Source organism: Hyla sarda, chromosome 5 (genome assembly GCF_029499605.1).
Source record: "Hyla sarda isolate aHylSar1 chromosome 5, aHylSar1.hap1, whole genome shotgun sequence".
Taxonomy (NCBI): Eukaryota; Metazoa; Chordata; class Amphibia; order Anura; family Hylidae; genus Hyla; species Hyla sarda.
This window is the reverse complement of record NC_079193.1, coordinates 323,716,457-323,736,570: the sequence shown is the minus strand read 5'-3', so window position 1 is coordinate 323,736,570 and position 20,114 is coordinate 323,716,457. Positions and strand designations below refer to the sequence as shown.

The 20,114-nt window shown below is 40.8% G+C and overlaps 1 protein-coding gene across 2 annotated transcripts in view; it reads left to right on the top strand.

Moving 5' to 3' along the window:
• Positions 1–20,114, top strand: part of NBN (nibrin) — a 92,496-nt gene that overhangs the window by 8,051 nt on the left and 64,331 nt on the right. For both annotated transcript variants that reach the window (XM_056522310.1, XM_056522311.1), the window contains exons 3-4: positions 4,242–4,390; positions 7,796–7,955. In XM_056522310.1, coding sequence (XP_056378285.1) covers positions 4,242–4,390; positions 7,796–7,955 — 309 coding nt within the window. The remainder of the gene's footprint in view (positions 1–4,241; positions 4,391–7,795; positions 7,956–20,114) is intronic.

Genomic DNA, 20,114 nt, shown 5'->3' with positions numbered 1-20,114 from the left:
AAAAGCCTGTATTATCACCAAAAAAGATCAAAAACACAAATCATATACATATTAGGTATTACCACGTCCGTAATGATGTGTACTATAAAACTATAATGTAAATTATCCCGCACGGTGAACGCCATAAAAAAAAACCATTAAAAAAAGCGCAAAATTCGCCAATTTTGGTACAACATTTTGGCTGTTGGAAAATGAATGGCAGAAAAATAATATTCAGGAGGAAATATATAATAAGAAATAATTATATAACCAGTCCTCAAAAAGTAGTGAAAAAAGGGGAAAGAAAAGGAAAGAATAAATACAGAGAGAAAAGTGATAGTGATTTAGAATGGAAAATGTACGGTGATGTGTGAGTAAAAATAAAAATAAAGGTGAGTATGAAAGTTCACAATATCAAAGAAGAGTGGATAAGTGCAAAGTGATAATAAAAAAAAATAAGGGGTAATGAAAATATTAATAGTTATTAAACATCAAAAAATACCAAAAAATATGTGAATAATAAGAATGCCTGCAAAAGATGATAATTTTAAACAATCATATGCATTTATTAAAAATAATGATTAATGCCTGGGCAGGGCCCTTGCTCAGGCATGCGATCTAATAATAAAATAATTAAAAAAATGCCAACTATCTCAAAATATAACAATTTAAAAATTGTCCTTTGTAGCCGAAAAAAACGTATAAAGTTGTGTGATTAGCAACAGTATTGAATATAATATCCAGCGATCGGAGAGTCTGTATAATCCAGTGATACTCCAATGGGAAACACAGTCACCTTAAACTGTAGTAAAAGTTTCAATATTTCATTCAGAAGATATAATGTAATTGTTCACTGTTATCCACTTGTGTCCCACAACAGGTGTTTGTAGAATAGCAGTATTAATAGCAAGATATAGTTACAGTTGCTTATATGAAGTCAGGCACAGTACCTTACGGTTTTATTCACCGTGATGATCGGCAGCTGAATGTCTCCAGAGTTGCAGGCTCCGGGGACTGTGGGAGCCCAGTGCCCGCACGGACCGAATCAATCACTACCCTTGGATAAAGCGGCTACTGAAGAATGCGACATTAAGTCGTGAAACGCGTCGAGCCTTGTCTCATATCTATCAGCCATCTCTATCTCAATCTTGTTTTATACCTGTATCAGCCGATACTGCCTAGACAGCGCTGTAGGACCCGGACTAGTGGACCTCTGTGAATTAGCGCACTATTCACACGCCAAGAGGACGCCGGGCAGCCGCTGCCGATTTCTCCACAGACCGGCCACTGAGCTGTGCAAAGCACGATACTCCTGCTTGGCTACGATATATAACCCAGCGCTCTACATCAACGCAATCGGGATCATCACATCTTCCCAACCACGGCACAAGAAGTACCTCTCTACCCATACCAGGGTAGTGATTGATCCGGTCCGTGCGGGCACTGGGCTCCCACAGTCCCCGGAGCCTGCAACTCTGGAGACATTCAGCTGCCGATCATCACGGTGAATAAAACCGTAAGGTACTGTGCCTGACTTCATATAAGCAACTGTAACTATATCTTGCTATTAATACTGCTATTCTACAAACACCTGTTGTGGGACACAAGTGGATAACAGTGAACAATTACATTATATCTTCTGAATGAAATATTGAAACATTTACTACAGTTTAAGGTGACTGTGTTTCCCATTGGAGTATCACTGGATTATACAGACTCTCCGATCGCTGGATATTATATTCAATACTGTTGCTAATCACACAACTTTATACGTTTTTTTCGGCTACAAAGGACAATTTTTAAATTGTTATATTTTGAGATAGTTGGCATTTTTTTTATTATTTAGATCACATGCCTGAGCAAGGGCCCTGCCGAGGCATTAATCATTATTTTTAATAAATGCATATGATTGTTTAAAATTATCATCTTTTGCAGGCATTCTTATTATTCGCATATTTTTTGGTATTTTTTGATGTTTAATGACTATTAATATTTTCATTACCCCAAATTTTTTTTGATTATCACTTTGCACTTATCCACTCTTCTTTGATATTGTGAACTTTCATACTCACCTTTATTTTTATTTTTTTATTTTTACTCACACATCACCGTACATTTTCAATTCTAAATCACTATCACTTTTCTCTCTGTATTTATTCTTTCCTTTTCTTTCCCTTTTTTTCACTACTTTTTGAGGACTGGTTATATAATTATTTCTTATTATATATTTCCTCCTGTTCATTACTGGGTCTTTTGGGGTTTTTCAGACCTACCAGTTAACCTCGGAGTAGATGGTAGATTGAGCTGCACTGCCTTTTTGTCATTTTTTTGCAGAAAAATAATATTGCTCAGAAAAGGAAAAAGAACATGGAAAGCTATATCAAATGGGTATCGCCATAATCAACTGACCCACAGAATAAATATAACATCACTTTTGCCGCCCAGTGTACACCATAAAAAAAAATAAACGCCAGAAATTTTTTTGCAATATATTTTTCACAATATTTTGAAGTTTTTCACAAAAAATGCTTCGTGTCAACAAAAATGCACCAGTTATATCAAGTACAATATGTCACGAAAGAACAATCTCAGAATTGCTCTGCTCAGAAAAAGCGTTCTACAGTTATTACCATTAAAAGAAATACATGTCAAATAAAAAATAAAAAAAAAGAGCCTGGTCATTAATGTAATACATGGGTCGGTTCTTAAGGGGTTAAATAAAGTTCTTCTTTTTATTGAATTCCCCCCAAAAAATGAAAAACCGTATTGTGCAAACCGGATGTAACCGTACGCACATATGGTTCAATACGGTTACCATAGTACTCCATTTAAAAATACCCGTATACGGGTTGTATCCGGTTTTTCACCGGGACACACGACCGTAGAAGACTACGGTTTTGTAAACGGGTAAAAACCGTATAAACCCGTAAATGATGCAAAACGTACACAACCTGATGCTACGGTTGTCATACGGTTTACAATGAAATGTCTACATATACAGTTTGCAATACGGTTCGATACGTTTTTTTTTCAATGAAACCGGATACGGGAACCGTATTGCAAAAACAAGATGTGAATGCAGCCTAAGATGCAAAACGGACTAAACTGGATGATGCGTTTGACATGCGGTTTACAATGTTCAGTCAATGCATATGGTTTTCTATACGTTTCCGTACGGTTTTTAACTTGAAACCGTATATGGGAACTGTATAGCAATAAGGTGGTGTGAATGCAGCCTAATATTGCTCACATAGAAGGAGATTCATCAAAACCTGTGCAGAGGAAGAGTGGCGCAGTTGCCCATAGCAACCAATCAGATCGCTTATTTTATTTTTCCCAGGCCTCTTTAAAAATTAAAGAAAAGCTCTGATTGGTTGCTATGGGTAACTGCACTACTCTTCCACTGCACAGGTTTTGATAAATCTCCCCATTAAGTATACTGGTCTTACCTTATTTATTCATTTTGTTGATCCAATTCGCCAAATAAAAAAGGACTTTATTGTGTCCCTGACCCGGGGTCTGCTGTACCATCGTGCCCCAACGCCTCTCTGTTCTGAAGCTCCGACCTGCTGCCATTTCATAGACTTAAAGCTCGGCTTCCATTGCTGAACCCTGCGCATGCGCTGTTGATTGTAGATTGTGGCGTGCATGGTAATTTTGTCCAATCCCAAACTTGGCAAAGCCGTTCCACGTGCGCCACAATCTTCTCTTTCTGTGTAAAAAATGACAGCATGAGGTGGTTACATACCAGGCTCAGATAGTAGACAGGGATGGGGAGTGGGAGTTGAGGGAGAAACCAGGGAGAACAGTTCACACAGGCTGTAGATAGAAAGGAGAGCAGATACAAGGCAATCTACTGAGGAGAGTCATACAGGCTGTGTACAAGTAAAGAGTGAAAATAGAGCTTACACAGCATGCTGGGAGTTGTAGTTTTACAACAGCTGGAGACACACTGTTTGGAAAATAAAACTGCTGTGTAAGCTTTATGAGCAAAAGCAAGCACATTTTGTAACAAAGACCAATAGAGAGAATGTTTTCAGCATAATACGTACATAGCCAAAATGAACAAATACTTCTTAGATTTCAGTTTAGCAGGTACCAATAAAAATATTAAAAGGAAAAAAAAAAGGTAACAATGAAATAATAGAATTTCTGCATAGCAAAGAAGCTCTTGCATCTCCAGAAAAGAGATTAAATGGCAGCATCAGCAATATAAACAAATACCCATGCAGTATATATGATCCGGAGACTTTTCCTTTCAGGGTCAACCAGACATAATCCCTGTTCTAAAGATTAAAGAGTCCTCTAAATACGGCACCTTCATCAATGGAGAAAAGATGGAGACTGGCAGCGCCAGAACCTTAAACTCTGGAGACAAGATCACGTTTGGGGTGTATAACAGTAAGTTCAGGTAAGAGGAGATTTCCATATAAATGGACTGCAGTGAAATATAATAGAACGTTATAGAAGCTTTTATAATGATGGATGCGCTGAAGAATAACAAGCATTGTATTAGAACTGCATTAAAAGGCCCCTAATCCCAAACCAGTATCAATGAAACTGCACATAAAAAATATTTTATTTCTTTATCTATGCAGCATTTCTAGATTAATACAGTAGGTATTATGGGTGTTTTCTCCCCATAAACATGTACAAATGGAAAAATTGTATTGTATTTGTATTTAGAATGGTGGAGAAATAAAAAGGAATGACAATGAAAATGAAAGTGTGTATACTATGTATTGGGCATTGTACTGATTACAATACTGTGCTTTATTGCGCATATTGTTGACCACATTGTTGAATAAGGCTCAACGCACATTGCATACAACAAAGGGATTTTGCTACCAGGAATACTTATTTTGTATCCACAGATTATGGGATACTTGCATGGTCATGGGAGGTGTGTGACTTTTTCACAACTGGGTCCCATGTCTTACATTTGAATGGAGAGGCGGTGCATACTGGACCACCAAGTGCTCAGCTTTTTACGACACTCCCATAGACAGTGAATGGATCAGCAGTATTGAGTGTGCACTGTTGCTCCATTCAGACACAATCTTCAGGAGTCATGTTCTCTAAATTGTGAGGGCACTTTTCCCCTATCCTGTGGATAGAGGGGCTAAGTGCAGATGGCTGGAAACCTCCTTTAGGGTACGTTCACACGAGGGGATCCCCAGCTGTATGCTGCCTTTACAGGTGCCTGCTTGGAGCGGCAATATGCTGCTACAAGCAGACACACTGAAGCGATGTGCGAGTCGCCGTGAATGCGCGATGTGTGTTCTATAAGCTAGGCCGAGAGTATACTGCGCATGCGTGCGGCAACTTGCACATCGCAGTGTGTCTGCTCGTAGCGGTGTATTGCCCTGCTCCAAGCAGGCACATGTAAAGTCACCATACAGCGGTCCTTTAGCGGTGTACCCTAAGGGTGTGTTTACACATGCAGATTTGCTGCTGCAGATTTTACTGCTCATTGACTTCAGTGAGTAGCAAAATCTGCTACAGCAGATCTGCAGCAGAAAATACGCACCTGTGAACTGACCCTCAGGGTACGTTCACACGTGCAGATTTTTTTGCGGGTTTTCCGCTGCGTATTTGAAAGTGGGTGGACTCTTCTCGGCTGTCCGCAGCAGATTTTCTGTGGCGGATTTTCCGCAGTGTACATTCTGCCACTGAAAATCTGCTGCGGACAGGCGAGAAGAGCCCGCCCACTTTCAAATACGCAGCGGAAAACCCGCTTAAAGGGTACATTCACACAGGTGGATTACCTGCAGAATTTCCAGAGCGTATTTGCCGTGGATAATCCGCAGCGGATTTTGCTACCATTGACTTCAATGAGTGAGAAGAAAATCTGCAATTGAGGCAGATTTGCCGATTTTCCTTTTGGACCCATTGGTCAGTGGTAGCAAAATCCTCTGCGGAAATTCCACAGGTAATCTGCCCATGTGAACGTACCCTAAGGGTACGATCACACATGCCGTATTTTGCTGCTGCGTATTTTCCTAAGTATTGAAATCAGTGGGTAGTGAAATCATCTGTGTATTTTGCTGCTCATTGACTTAAATGGGTGGGAAAATACTCAGCAAAATATGGCACGTGTGACCCTACCCTAATGGAAAGTTTTTAATTTTAGCTACAAATCCTCTGCATGTCTAGTGATACAAACTAACAGGGTCATAGGGGGAGATTTATCAAAACCTGTGCAGAGGAAAAGTTGCCTATAGCAACTAATCAGATCCCATCTAATGTTTTTGACAAGGCCTCTGCAAAATTAAAGAAGAGATCTGATTGGTTCCTATGGGCAACTGGACAACTTATCCTGTGGACAGGTTTTGATAAATTTTCCCCACAGAGAGTGTGATAATCCTGTTAGTTTTAGTCATTAGACCAGCGTTTCCCGACCAGGGCGCCTCCAGCTGTTGTAAAACTACAACTTTGTAGTTTGCAACAACTGGAGTCAAACTGGTTGGGAAATACTGCATTAGACCCACAGTCTGGACGCAATGGCCCTCATTTACTATTGCAAACCGGACATGTTTTGTCGGGTTGTGCGCCAGAATCTGTGCCAGAATAAAAAAAAAAGACTAACTCTCCATTTTGCTAAGAAAACCTGAAAAAGGGCGTGACTGTTGAGAAAAATGGGTGTGGTCACCGAAAAGGGGCGTGTTCCCAACATTTTCACAAAAACCCAACAGTTTTACAGAAAATGTGGTGGATTTGAGCTGAGGAAAACCAGACAGATCAGAGCATGTGTAAAAAAAGCAAAGTGTAGGGAAAGTGGAAAATGTGGGGAAACCTTAGTAAATACCGTGGGAAATAAATTGTAGGGAATTAAAACCCACAAAGAAACCTACACTCCACTCTTAGTAAATCAGGGCCAACCTCTACTTGTTAAAATAGTGAAAATAAAGAACTAAAAAAATAACTCACCAGTGCGTGAAACCAGCCTGAAATTTTGAGTTAAGCGTGTAGTTCAATGGACCATGTATAGTTTACATAAAACAACCAACAGGGTTTGCATTATTCCTGTGCACGTGAATAGTAATGGAAATGACATGTAGATAAAATCTGTAGAAAATAATTTAATGGAAATGCAAAAGTAAATTTATGCAACTTTTTAAAAACATTTTAACTATAAATTATTGATGAGTTATCTTAAAGGGGTACTCCGGTGGCAAGCCTTTTTTTTTTTTTTTTAAATCAACTGGTGCCAGAAAGTTTAACAGATTTGTAAATTACTTCTATTAAAACATTTTTACCCTTCCAGTACTTTTTAGCAGCTGTATGCTACAGAGGAATTTTTTTTATTTTTGAATTTCTTTATTGTCTTGTCCACAGTGCTCTCTGCTGACACTTGATGCCCGTATCAGGAACTGTCCAGAGCAGGAGAGAATCCCCATAGCAAACCTATGCTGCTCTGGACAGTTCCTGACACGGACAGAGGTGTCAGCAGAGAGCACTATGGACAAGACAAAAAAGAAATTTAAAAAATAAAATAATTTCCTCTGTAGCATACAGCTGCTAAAAAGTACTGGAAGGATAAAGATTAGTAGAAGTCCTTTACAAATCTGTTTAACTTTCTGGCACCAGTTGATTTAAAAAAAAAAAAAAAAAAAAAAAGTTTTCCGCCGGAGTACCCCTTTAACTTATAAATGACTGCACGACATGCGGTGCCTTGGCCTTTGCTGTACATCATCTGGAGCCAGGTTGTGTAATCCCTCAGTCATTGATATACCGCCTTGGAGCTGATTATATATTGTGTTTTGCAGGAACATATGTGTATGATGTATCGCTCCTGTTGTTTCCTTCCCTCCAGGGTAATTTATCAGCCCCTAGTGGCTTGTTCTTCGTGCCTAAATGCCTCAGAAAAGAATTCTCTAACACAGTCGCTATTGACGTTAGGGGGCCACGTTGTAAATTACTGGACGGAGAAATGCACACATCTGGTGATGACCTCTGTGAAAGTTACCATCAAGGTAGGTGAATCCCATAGAGGAGACATCTTTCCCAATTTAGTTCAGAATTGTGCGGAAATTGTGCGAGAAAAGTGGAGTGCATGGTTTATATTAATTCTCTGGGCCCTTAAAAATCTTACAATGCCTCATAATCACACCCTAGACCAGTTTTTCCCAACCAGGGTGCCTCCAGTTGTTGGGAAACTACAACTCCCAGCATTCCCAGACAGCTACAGGCTTTTCCAGTGGGACAGAAGTTTATGTACATCAAGTTAATAGCTTGGAAAATGACAGACAACAGTGTCACGGCTTTAGAAGCTTCTGATAGGTCGAAAATGAAAAGACGTCATAAAAATAGTTATTGACCTCTGTAAAGCCGGGTTCACACCACGTTTTAGCAATACAGTTCCCATATACGTTTTCAATTTCAAAACCGTACGGAACCGTATTAAAAACCATATGCGTTGACTCTCCATTTAAAATTGTTTTGTCCGTTTTTTTTTTTTTTTTGTTTGTTTTTTTTTTTCCTGTACCCAAAACCGTAGACTACCATGTTTTTAGTCCGGGTGAAAAACTGTATTAAACCGTATACGTGTTTTTTTTTATTTTTTTTATTTTATTTTTTTTTTACATGGGAGTCAATGGGGACCATGCAGAACCGTATGTGCGTACGGTTCTATCTGGTTTGCACTATATGGTTTTTGAATTTGCACAGTTTTTTTTTCTTGGAATTTCAATCAAACAAGTGAAACTTTATTCAAAATGGAGTGAAAATGTAAAACTTTTATACGTTTTTTTTCTTTAAAAAAAGGATGCAACCGGACATCATTTTTTAAACTGTATATGGTTTGAAATTTGTACACACGTTTTGATACAGTTTAGTCAGGTTTTGAGGAATCCGTTTTTCATCAAAAACCTGATACGGGAACTGTATTGCAAAAACATTGTGTGCATGCACCCTAAGTCTGGTTCCACGCAGCCATTCAAAAAGGAGACCCGTTCTTCCTCCAACCAGCGTGCCTCCAGCTTTTGCAAAACTACAATCCTCAGCATGCCCAGACAGCCTTCGGCTGGGAGTTATAGTTTTAAAACAGCTGGAGGCACCCTGGTTACAGCCTGTGTGATCTATATCAACAGTAAAAAGTGCCCTATATATTGTGTTTTTTCACAACAGGTAGCGGACGGATGGTGGATGTGTGGAGCTGGTGGGTGGGAGAAAGGCTTGAAAATGTGCAGAGAAACTTTGTCCCCGTCCCCCTGAGAGGGTAGTGCGGGTTGTGTGGCAGCATTATGTTGGGCTTGGACATGGGACCAACCCCCCAAAAATAAGATTTTATGACCTGGGAGGCCACTTAGCGAAGAAGCAGCTGCCAAAACAAAACCGCCTTTAAAACAGGTTACAGCCTGTGTAATGAAGAAAACTGTGTCCCTGTAGCGGAATGTGACCCTCTGCACAGGGACACATTTTTCTGCTTTACAGCCCAGTTCCTCTCATTCCATGACTGCTACCCTCTCCCAGTGGGACGGGGACAAAGCTTTTCGCCACATCTTCCCGTCGCTTTGACAGTCTAGACTGTGGAACGCATCCAGAGGAGAACTTCACAGCCTTTCTCCTGCCCACGCCGCACATCTACCACTACCTGTTGCAAGACTACAATTCCGAAAATGGAAAAAAAACTCACGGTAACCAACCAATGAATATGGGGAGTGACTATATTAAAACATAGCTTTTACTAAGTATTCTTAAAATATCAGTGCTGCATCCAGTGTGGTTGACTAAGTGCAATAACCGGACAAACCGGATGAAGGGTTCATGGATCGATTATACCCAGAATATAGAGTTAAGAGATAATAAAATCGTATTAAATATTGTCACACTCAATATGATTTTGCTTTAATGAGGTTTCTCTAGAAAAAGGTTTCTCGACGCGTTTCTGCCGAAGTATCTCGGCGTCCTCAGGGGAAAACTTTTTATAGAGTGTTTTTACATGAATAAAATGCCAAACATAACACTAACAGCCTGATATAAGTCCGATGCTTATAATGTCAAGCAATCATAGAACAAAATAGCTGTAGAGGTAGCCTCGGGACATCAGTTACCTAGAAAGAAAGAGAGAGGACACAATATAGTATAGAGTGGGGGACATCCATATTCCCTTTTCAATGATTCCCCCTCAGCCTCTACTCACATGCAGGCAATGCTGCCTAGGTATACCGTGGGTTCCTCTTTTTTGGAATGAATAAATGTATATCTGTTGACACTATACCCCTGAAAAATTAAAAACTGATACCTGATAAGTACACTATGTTCTAAAGAATATATTTATATATCATTATATGTTTTTAGTTGGTCCAATGTTGGTGAGAGTCCAGACTTGCTGTTTCTATTTTGAGAACAAAACCTATTACATACACAGGTAATATGACCACATGCCCCTCCTTGTATGACCTCATAGACTTACCTCTTTCTTTTTACTCTATTGCGCTCGTTGCGTCTACTGACGAGACCGATTTGTACTGAGCCTATGTAAACACTTAGCCGTTTTAGCGACCGGCATCGCCGCTATTCTGCGCATGCGCATAGAATATCCTAGCCGCGCCTACCAGAGGCGTATGACGGGGCGCGGCTCTCTGACGCATGTGTCCGGGCGACCGGATATCACGTCAGACGCCGCTGACATGTGGTGTGTGCAGTGAAGCCGGGGATCGCGGCTCCCTGCTTAAGCAGGTTTGCACATCACCACTTCTTCTGAAGCCCGGACATCGTAACCGTGAGTAACCAACATATGGAGCAGATACTGTCTCCTTGGTTCTCTTCACAGGACAATGAGTGAATAGGTTTTTTCCTTTTGTGCTTTTTTTCAGGTATACCTAGGCAGCATTGCCTGCATGTGAGTAGAAGCTGAGGGGGAATCATTGAAAAGGGAATATGGATGTCCCCCACTATATACTATATTGTGTCCTCTCTCTTTCTTTCTAGGTACCTGATGTCCTGAGGCTACCTCTACAGCTATTTTGTTCTATGATTGCTTGACATTATAAGCATCGGACTTATATCAGGCTCTTAGTGTTATGTTTGGAATTTTATTCATGTAAAAACACTCTATAAAGGTTTCCCCTGAGGACGCCGAAATACTTCGGCAGAAACGCGTCGAGAAACCTTTTTCTAGAGAAACCTCATTAAGCAAAATCATATTGAGCGTGACAATATTTAATACGATTTTATTATCTCTTGACTCTATATTCTGAGTATAATCGATCCATGAATCCTTGATGAGTATTGAGATAATTATTTTCATGTTTTGTCCGGTTATTGCACTTAGTCATCCACACTGGATGCAGCACTGATATTTTAAGAATACTTAGTAAAAGCTATGTTTTAATATAGTCACTCCCCATATTCATTGGTTGGTTACCGTGAGTTTTTTTCCATTTTCTGATAAGTTTGACTGGGAGCATTGGGTCACCTGCTGGGCCCTTATAACTTGAGCAGTTCTCTCTTTCAAAGACTACAATTCCCACAGCATTCCCTTACAGTGAGGACATATGCCGCGGTTGTAGTCTTGCAACAGATAGTGGACGGATGGTGGACGTGCAAAGCTGGTGGGTGGTAGAAAGGCTTGGAGATGTGCCGAGGAACTTTGTCCCCGTCCCCCAGAGAGAGGATAGTACGGATTTTGTGGCAGCATTATGTTGTGGGGGGCTTTACTACATGGAGGACTGGTGTATGCCACAACATAGATGGTGTTATGAGAAAGAAAAATTATGTGAAGCTATTTCAGTATAACCCCCGAAACAACAGCCACAAAGATAATGCTTGTACGCAAATGGACAGTGTCCCCAAGCATATTTCTAAACTTATGGCAAAATGGCCTAAAGCGGGGTGACTTTTCAGGGGGCAGCACTAGTCAGGATATTTATGTCCATTATATAACATGAATATGCCATTTTTAGCAGATTTCAGCTCTGCATGCTTCATTTATAATCTTCAGTTCTCCCAGAGCTTCTGGGCCGGAGCTCCCTCCATATACTTGTATTGGCTTGTCTTTATATTTGTTTGTACTATTGATCTTTGCAAAGTTTGTTCAAATGACAGTGCATATTTAATTAAAGGGGTACGCTGGGTACGCCCATGCATTCACTATCATCAACCTATTTAATTGTCTAAATATCATTCATTAGCTATATAGAGCAGTTTCTCCTCTTTGGTTGTCACTTACATGCATGATGTGAGGGAAGGACATCATTCAGCCATCCACTCTGTCCAAAATAATCTCTGAAAGCCGCCCCCACCCTCCTGAGAGACATAGACCACGTGGTTTCTACCCTGCACTGATGAGTCATACCCTCTGTAGTGCTGAGAACTGGGAGGTGTGTGCAGCCTCAGCCAATCAGACACTGAACCTCTCTCTGCTGCTCAGAACAGGAGGGTGGGGGCTGGTAGAGCAGAGCTGCAATGATTGCTGGGGGATGTCGTCAAGGGGAGAGAAGGAGGGGAAAGAATATCAAGCAGCCAGAGAAGACATCGGGCCACAGGATCCATGTATATCAGGCATGGTGGTTTACAGAGAACATATCTAGGTAGTGTGATGGCTTTGGAGATTTTTTTTTATATATACAGTAGAATCTCCCATTAGCGGACGCTCACGGGGAGTAAAAAAAGTGTTCGCTATTGAGAGATGTCCTTATTGGGTAAAAAAGGCTCAATCCCCTGACTATGGCCCTGTGTTCAAGGTAGGGCTGGCACATAAGCCTGGTTGTCCCCTATTGGGAGTGTTTTGTCCCCTACTGTCCCCTATTAGGAATGTTGTGTTCCCTAATAGGAGTGTTTTATCCCCTATTGGGAGGGTTTTGTCCCCTTTTGGGTGTGTCTGCATCTGCTATTGGAAGTGTCCACTATTCGGAGGGGGCAAATTCATTGTCCTATGGGACTCTGCCGGGGAATTTAAAACTGTCCACTATTGGGAGGTGTCCGCTAAGGGAGATTTTACTGTGTATACTACCCTGGAGGTTCCCTTTAATTCTTGGTATGTTAGAGACATATTTTGGTAGTTCGGGGCCTGAACACTCGGATAGGGAAGTGCGTATGAAATTGATTCCCTCCCGACTCTAAACCCCGTGACTGAGACAGTCACAATGCAAGTCTATGGGACCATCTCTCCCTCCCCCCCCCATCAAAAAGAACATTTTGATCATAAAGCAGATATTCACTGTTTGCTGTGGCAACGCAAAAAATAATATACAAGTCTGAATGGCTTTCAAAGCCGATTATTGTTACATGGGATGTGCCTACAGGCAGCTTCACCATGAATGAACAATACCGAGCCTTATACAGTAAAGCCACTAAAAGGTTTGGAACATGAAAGTGAAAGGAGAAACCAAAAGGGACTAAAAACACAACCCTTCTGTTACTGTCAGGAGCAGCTCTGTATCCTGTAGGCAGATATTCAGGATAATACAAGTAATACATACAATCTGAGGGGTTTTTACCCCTTATACCACCAATTTTTTTTTTCCTCCAAATTTTTATTTTATTTTATGAAATAAGAATATATCATTACATAACACACATAAATATACAAATAGTCCTAAAAATCCCCTCCCCTTCCCCTTCCCCTCCCTTCCCCCAGCCCACTTCCAGCTAAGCTACCTCCTCCCATTTCTTCCATTCCTTTTCTATATACGGGCCCAGTTTTCTCCCTCTATAGTAGATATGCTCAAATCTTCTCATTTGTTCTACTTCTCTCTGCCATTCAGCACAGTTTGGACCCTCGGTGCAAACCATCTCCTAAGAATAAATATTCTGGCTAAACCAAAGACTTTAATAATAACACTATTCCTCTCCTGCCCCCTTAGTCCCATCCCTAAAACCGCAGTTTTAATATCAAATGTTATTTTTATAAACTTTTCTCCAAAAAGAATGTCATTTTGGGCATGCCCACACCATGTGGACCAAGTCTGCTTCTTCCATATCGCACTTTGGACATTTTGAGTCCAGTCTTTTTCCTATTCTGTGCAGGAACCCAGGTGTATATGGTATCCTATGTATCAATTTTATCATTGAGATTTTATGATTCATATTTAGGGACAAATGTACAATATTAGGGAGCACTCCCCATTCTCCTCCCTCTATCTGACCTACATCTTGCATCCTTTTTGCCCTGCTTTTCAATGGGTTCCTTTCCATAGAAGATCCAACCAGGCCCTTGTATACTGTACCCAATACTTTTGTAGAAACAGATCGTAACCCAAATATGTAATCCATTAGTTCGGGTCTATTTATTATACATCTGGCATTATTCTTCTCCTTCTCAAATGCGCTTTTAATTTGTACATATGAGAAATATTTATTCTATGTTAAATTCCCTATTAAGTGTTCTCCACTCTTTCAGTGTATTTCTTTTCACTAAGTCATTAACTCTAACTACCCCATTTTTTTTCCCATATTCTACATATTCTTTCAATTTCAACATCTCTGGGAAATACCCATTACCTCACAGTAGTGTATAGTGCATACTCCCCTTAATCCCTAATAATCGTCTCGTGAATCTCCATACCTTATTAAGCATATTACAAATGGTATTTTTTTCCAATTCAGTGCGCATACATCTACCACCTTCAATTAACTCTAGTGTACGACCTGTGTACTACACCAATGTAATTTATTTTTTCCATCAGTTTACACCCATCAGCCATAACATCTAAACCACCTAATATTTTATATTGCAGCCCCATACATAGAAAGCTGAAATGTCCTCTGTGTTCTCTTTTTAAAAGGACATGGGACAAACCCCTCAAAAATTTGATTTTACTGTTCTGAATTAGCATCACCTGATTCACTCCCATTATTTAAATTAGGTTCATGCCCATCTGACAATTCTCGGGATTGTCAGACAAACTATAAACCCACTTGTCTCAGGAATAGGATCTATCAAGAAACAGTAGAAAGATTTGTGATCTAGACACCCTAAGCTATGTAATGAAAAAATCTCTTGGCTACAGGTCCTCCTTTATGATTTACAATAGGCAGTAGGTTATTCTTGGCAGATATTGCCAGTTTTGGTGGAATATGCAGACAGTCTTATGTCATTGGCCACCTTTTTTTCTCTATGGGCCTGTAGCGAGGAGAGAGAAGCACTTAGCTGAGCTCTTCTCCTTGCTTATTGAAACTAGCAACTGCTAGGGGTCTCAGCACATAGACACTGACGAATAAAACATTTTAAAATTATTTTTTTGTTGTTAGGTGACATGGAAACTTTCTTATGTAGTTAAGGAGTTAATCTGAAGTGGAGTATTTGTTCACACACATGCCGGACACCTGCAGTAGCCACTTGTATTTTCCTTTCCGGATACTTGCCTTTATGTGTTTAAATTGGCTATTTCCTCCAACATTTCCCTTCCCGGGTTATTCTCGAATATTTCACACCAGTAGCCTGGGGGTTCTCCTTCACTTTTTCCCACATCACTAAATCTGAGAAGAGCATTCATACAATCGCTGAATTTGTGGTTTTTACCATATTTTTTAGAAAGCTTATATGCTTAAGAGGAAAACAGCCCTCGGATCATCTTCTAACATGACATAAGTTTCATTCAAGCTCTAGACTGTGGATAGCCCAACATCAGCATTTACCTCAGAACATGGACTGACTAATCATAGCATCTACTGCAGAACATGGACTGACTAATCATAGCATCTACTGCAGAACATAGACTGACTAACCATAGCATCTACTGCAGAACATGGACTGACTAACCATAGCATCTACTGCAGAACATGGACTGACTAACCATAGCATCTACTGCAGAACATGGACTGACTAATCATAGCATCTACTGCAGAACATGGACTGACTAATCATAGCATCTACTGCAGAACATGGACTGACTAATCATAGCATCTACTGCAGAACATGGACTGACTAATCATAGCATCTACTGCAGAACATAGACTGACTAATCATAGCATCTACTGCAGAACATGGACTGACTAACCATAGCATCTACTGCAGAACATGGACTGTTTAACCATAGCATCTACTGCAGAACATGGACTGACTAATCATAGCATCTACTGCAGAACATGGACTGACTAATCATAGCATCTACTGCAGAACATAGACTGACTAATCATAGCATCTACTGCAGAACATGGACTGACTAACCATAGCATCTACTGCAGAACATGGACTGTTTAACCATAGCATCTACTGCAGAACATGGACTGACTAATCATAGCATCTACTGCAGAACATGGACTGACTAACCTCAGCATCTACTGCAGAACATGGACTTACTAACCATAGCATCTACTGCAGAACATGGACTGACTAATCATAGCATCTACTGCAGAACATGGACTGACTAATCATAGCATCTACTGCAGAACATGGACTGACTAACCATAGCATCTACTGCAGAACATGGACTGACTAACCATAGCATCTACTGCAGAACATGGACTGACTAATCATAGCATCTACTGCAGAACATGGACTGACTAATCATAGCATCTACTGCAGAACATAGACTGACTAATCATAGCATCTACTGCAGAACATGGACTGACTAATGATAGAATCTACTGCAGAACATGGACTGACTAATCATAGCATCTACTGCAGAACATGGACTGACTAACCATAGCATCTACTGCAGAACATGGACTGACTAATCATAGCATCTACTGCAGAACATGGACTGACTAACCATAGCATCTACTGCAGAACATGGACTGACTAATCATAGCATCTACTGCAGAACATAGACTGACTAACCATAGCATCTACTGCAGAACATTGACTGACTAACCTCAGCATCTACTGCAGAACATGGACTGACTAACCATAGCATCTACTGCAGAACATGGACTGACTAACCTCAGCATTTACTGCAGAACATGGACTGACTAACCATAGCATCTACTGCAGAACATGGACTGACTAACCATAGCATCTACTGCAGAACATGGACTGACTAACCATAGCATCTACTGCAGAACATGGACTGACTAATCATAGCATCTACTGCAGAACATGGACTGACTAATCATAGCATCTACTGCAGAACATGGACTGACTAACCATAGCATTTACCTCAGAACATGGACTGACTAATCATAGCATCTACTGCAGAACATGGACTGACTAACCATAGCATTTACTGCAGAACATGGACTGACTAATCATAGCATCTACTGCAGAACATGGACTGACTAACCATAGCATCTACTGCAGAACATGGACTGACTAATCATAGCATCTACTGCAGAACATGGACTGACTAACCATAGCATCTACTGCAGAACATGGACTGACTAACCATAGCATCTACTGCAGAACATGGACTGACTAACCTCAGCATCTACTGCAGAACATGGACTGACTAACCATAGCATCTACTGCAGAACATGGACTGACTAATCATAGCATCTACTGCAGTACATGGACTGACTAACCATAGCATTTACCTCAGAACATGGACTGACTAATCATAGCATCTACTGCAGAACATGGACTAACTAACCATAGCATTTACTGCAGAACATGGACTGACTAATCATAGCATCTACTGCAGAACATGGACTGACTAACCTCAGCATCTACTGCAGAACATGGACTGACGAACCATAGCATCTACTGCAGAACATGGACTGACTAATCATAGCATCTACTGCAGAACATGGACTGACTAACCATAGCATTTACCTCAGAACATGGACTGACTAATCATAGCATCTACTGCAGAACATGGACTGACTAACCATAGCATCTACTGCAGAACATGGACTGACTAACCTCAGCATCTACTGCAGAACATGGACTGACTAACCATAGCATCTACTGCAGAACATGGACTGACTAACCATAGCATCTACTGCAGAACATGGACTGACTAATCATAGCATCTACTGCAGAACATGGACTGACTAACCATAGCATCTACTGCAGAACATGGACTGACTAACCTCAGCATCTACTGCAGAACATGGACTGACTAACCATAGCATCTACTGCAGAACATGGACTGACTAACCTCAGCATCTACTGCAGAACATGGACTGACTAACCTCAGCATCTACTGCAGAACATGGACTGACTAACCATAGCATCTACTGCAGAACATGGACTGACTAATCATAGCATCTACTGCAGAACATGGACTGACTAACCATAGCATCTACTGCAGAACATGGACTGTTTAACCATAGCATCTACTGCAGAACATGGACTGACTAATCATAGCATCTACTGCAGAACATGGACTGACTAACCTCAGCATCTACTGCAGAACATGGACTGACTAATCATAGCATCTACTGCAGAACATGGACTGACTAACCATAGCATCTACTGCAGAACATGGACTGACTAACCATAGCATCTACTGCAGAACATGGACTGACTAATCATAGCATCTACTCCAGAACATGGACTGACTAACCATAGCATCTACTGCAGAACATGGACTGACTAATCATTGCATCTACTGCAGAACATGGACTGACTAACCATAGCATCTACTGCAGAACATGGACTGACTAATCATAGCATCTACTCCAGAACATGGACTGACTAACCATAGCATCTACTGCAGAACATGGACTGACTAACCATAGCATCTACTGCAGAACATGGACTGACTAATCATAGCATCTACTGCAGAACATGGACTGACTAACCTCAGCATCTACTGCAGAACATGGACTGACTAATCATAGCATCTACTGTAGAACATGGACTGACTAACCTCAGCATCTACTGCAGAACATGGACTGACTAATCATAGCATCTACTGTAGAACATGGACTGACTAACCATAGCATTTACCTCAGAACATGGACTGACTAATCATAGCATCTACTGCAGAACATGGACTGACTAACCATAGCATTTACCTCAGAACATGGACTGACTAACCATAGCATTTACTTCAGAACATGGACTGACTAACCTCAGCATTTACTGCAGAACATGGACTGACTAACCATCGCATCTACTGCAGAACATGGACTGACTAACCATAGCATCTACTGCAGAACATGGACTGACTAATCATAGCATCTACTGCAGAACATGGACTGACTAATCATAGCATCTACTGCAGAACATGGACTGACTAACCATAGCATCTACTGCAGAACATGGACTGACTAATCATAGCATCTACTGCAGAACATGGACTGACTAACCATAGCATTTACCTCAGAACATGGACTGACTAACCTCAGCATCTACTGCAGAACATGGACTGACTAACCTCAGCATCTACTGCAGAACATGGACTGACTAACCATAGCATCTACTGCAGAACATGGACTGACTAACCATAGCATCTACTGCAGAACATGGACTGACTAATCATAGCATCTACTGCAGAACATGGACTGACTAACCATAGCATTTACCTCAGAACATGGACTGACTAATCATAGCATCTACTGCAGAACATGGACTGACTAACCATAGCATCTACTGCAGAACATGGACTGACTAACCTCAGCATCTACTGCAGAACATGGACTGACTAACCATAGCATTTACCTCAGAACATGGACTGACTAACCTCAGCATCTACTGCAGAACATGGACTGACTAACCTCAGCATCTACTGCAGAACATGGACTGACTAACCTCAGCATCTACTGCAGAACATGGACTGACTAACCATAGCATCTACTGCAGAACATGGACTGACTAATCATAGCATCTACTGCAGAACATGGACTGACTAATCATAGCATCTACTGCAGAACATGGACTGACTAACCATAGCATCTACTGCAGAACATGGACTGACTAACCATAGCATCTACTCCAGAACATGGACTGACTAACCATAGCATCTACTGCAGAACATGGACTGACTAACCATAGCATCTACTGCAGAACATGGACTGACTAATCATAGCATCTACTGCAGAACATGGACTGACTAATCATAGCATCTACTGCAGAACATGGACTGACTAACCATAGCATCTACTGCAGAACATGGACTGACTAACCATAGCATCTACTGCAGAACATGGACTGACTAATCATAGCATCTACTCCAGAACATGGACTGACTAATCATAGCATCTACTGCAGAACATGGACTGACTAACCTCAGCATCTACTGCAGAACATGGACTGACTAACCATAGCATCTACTGCAGAACATGGACTGACTAATCATAGC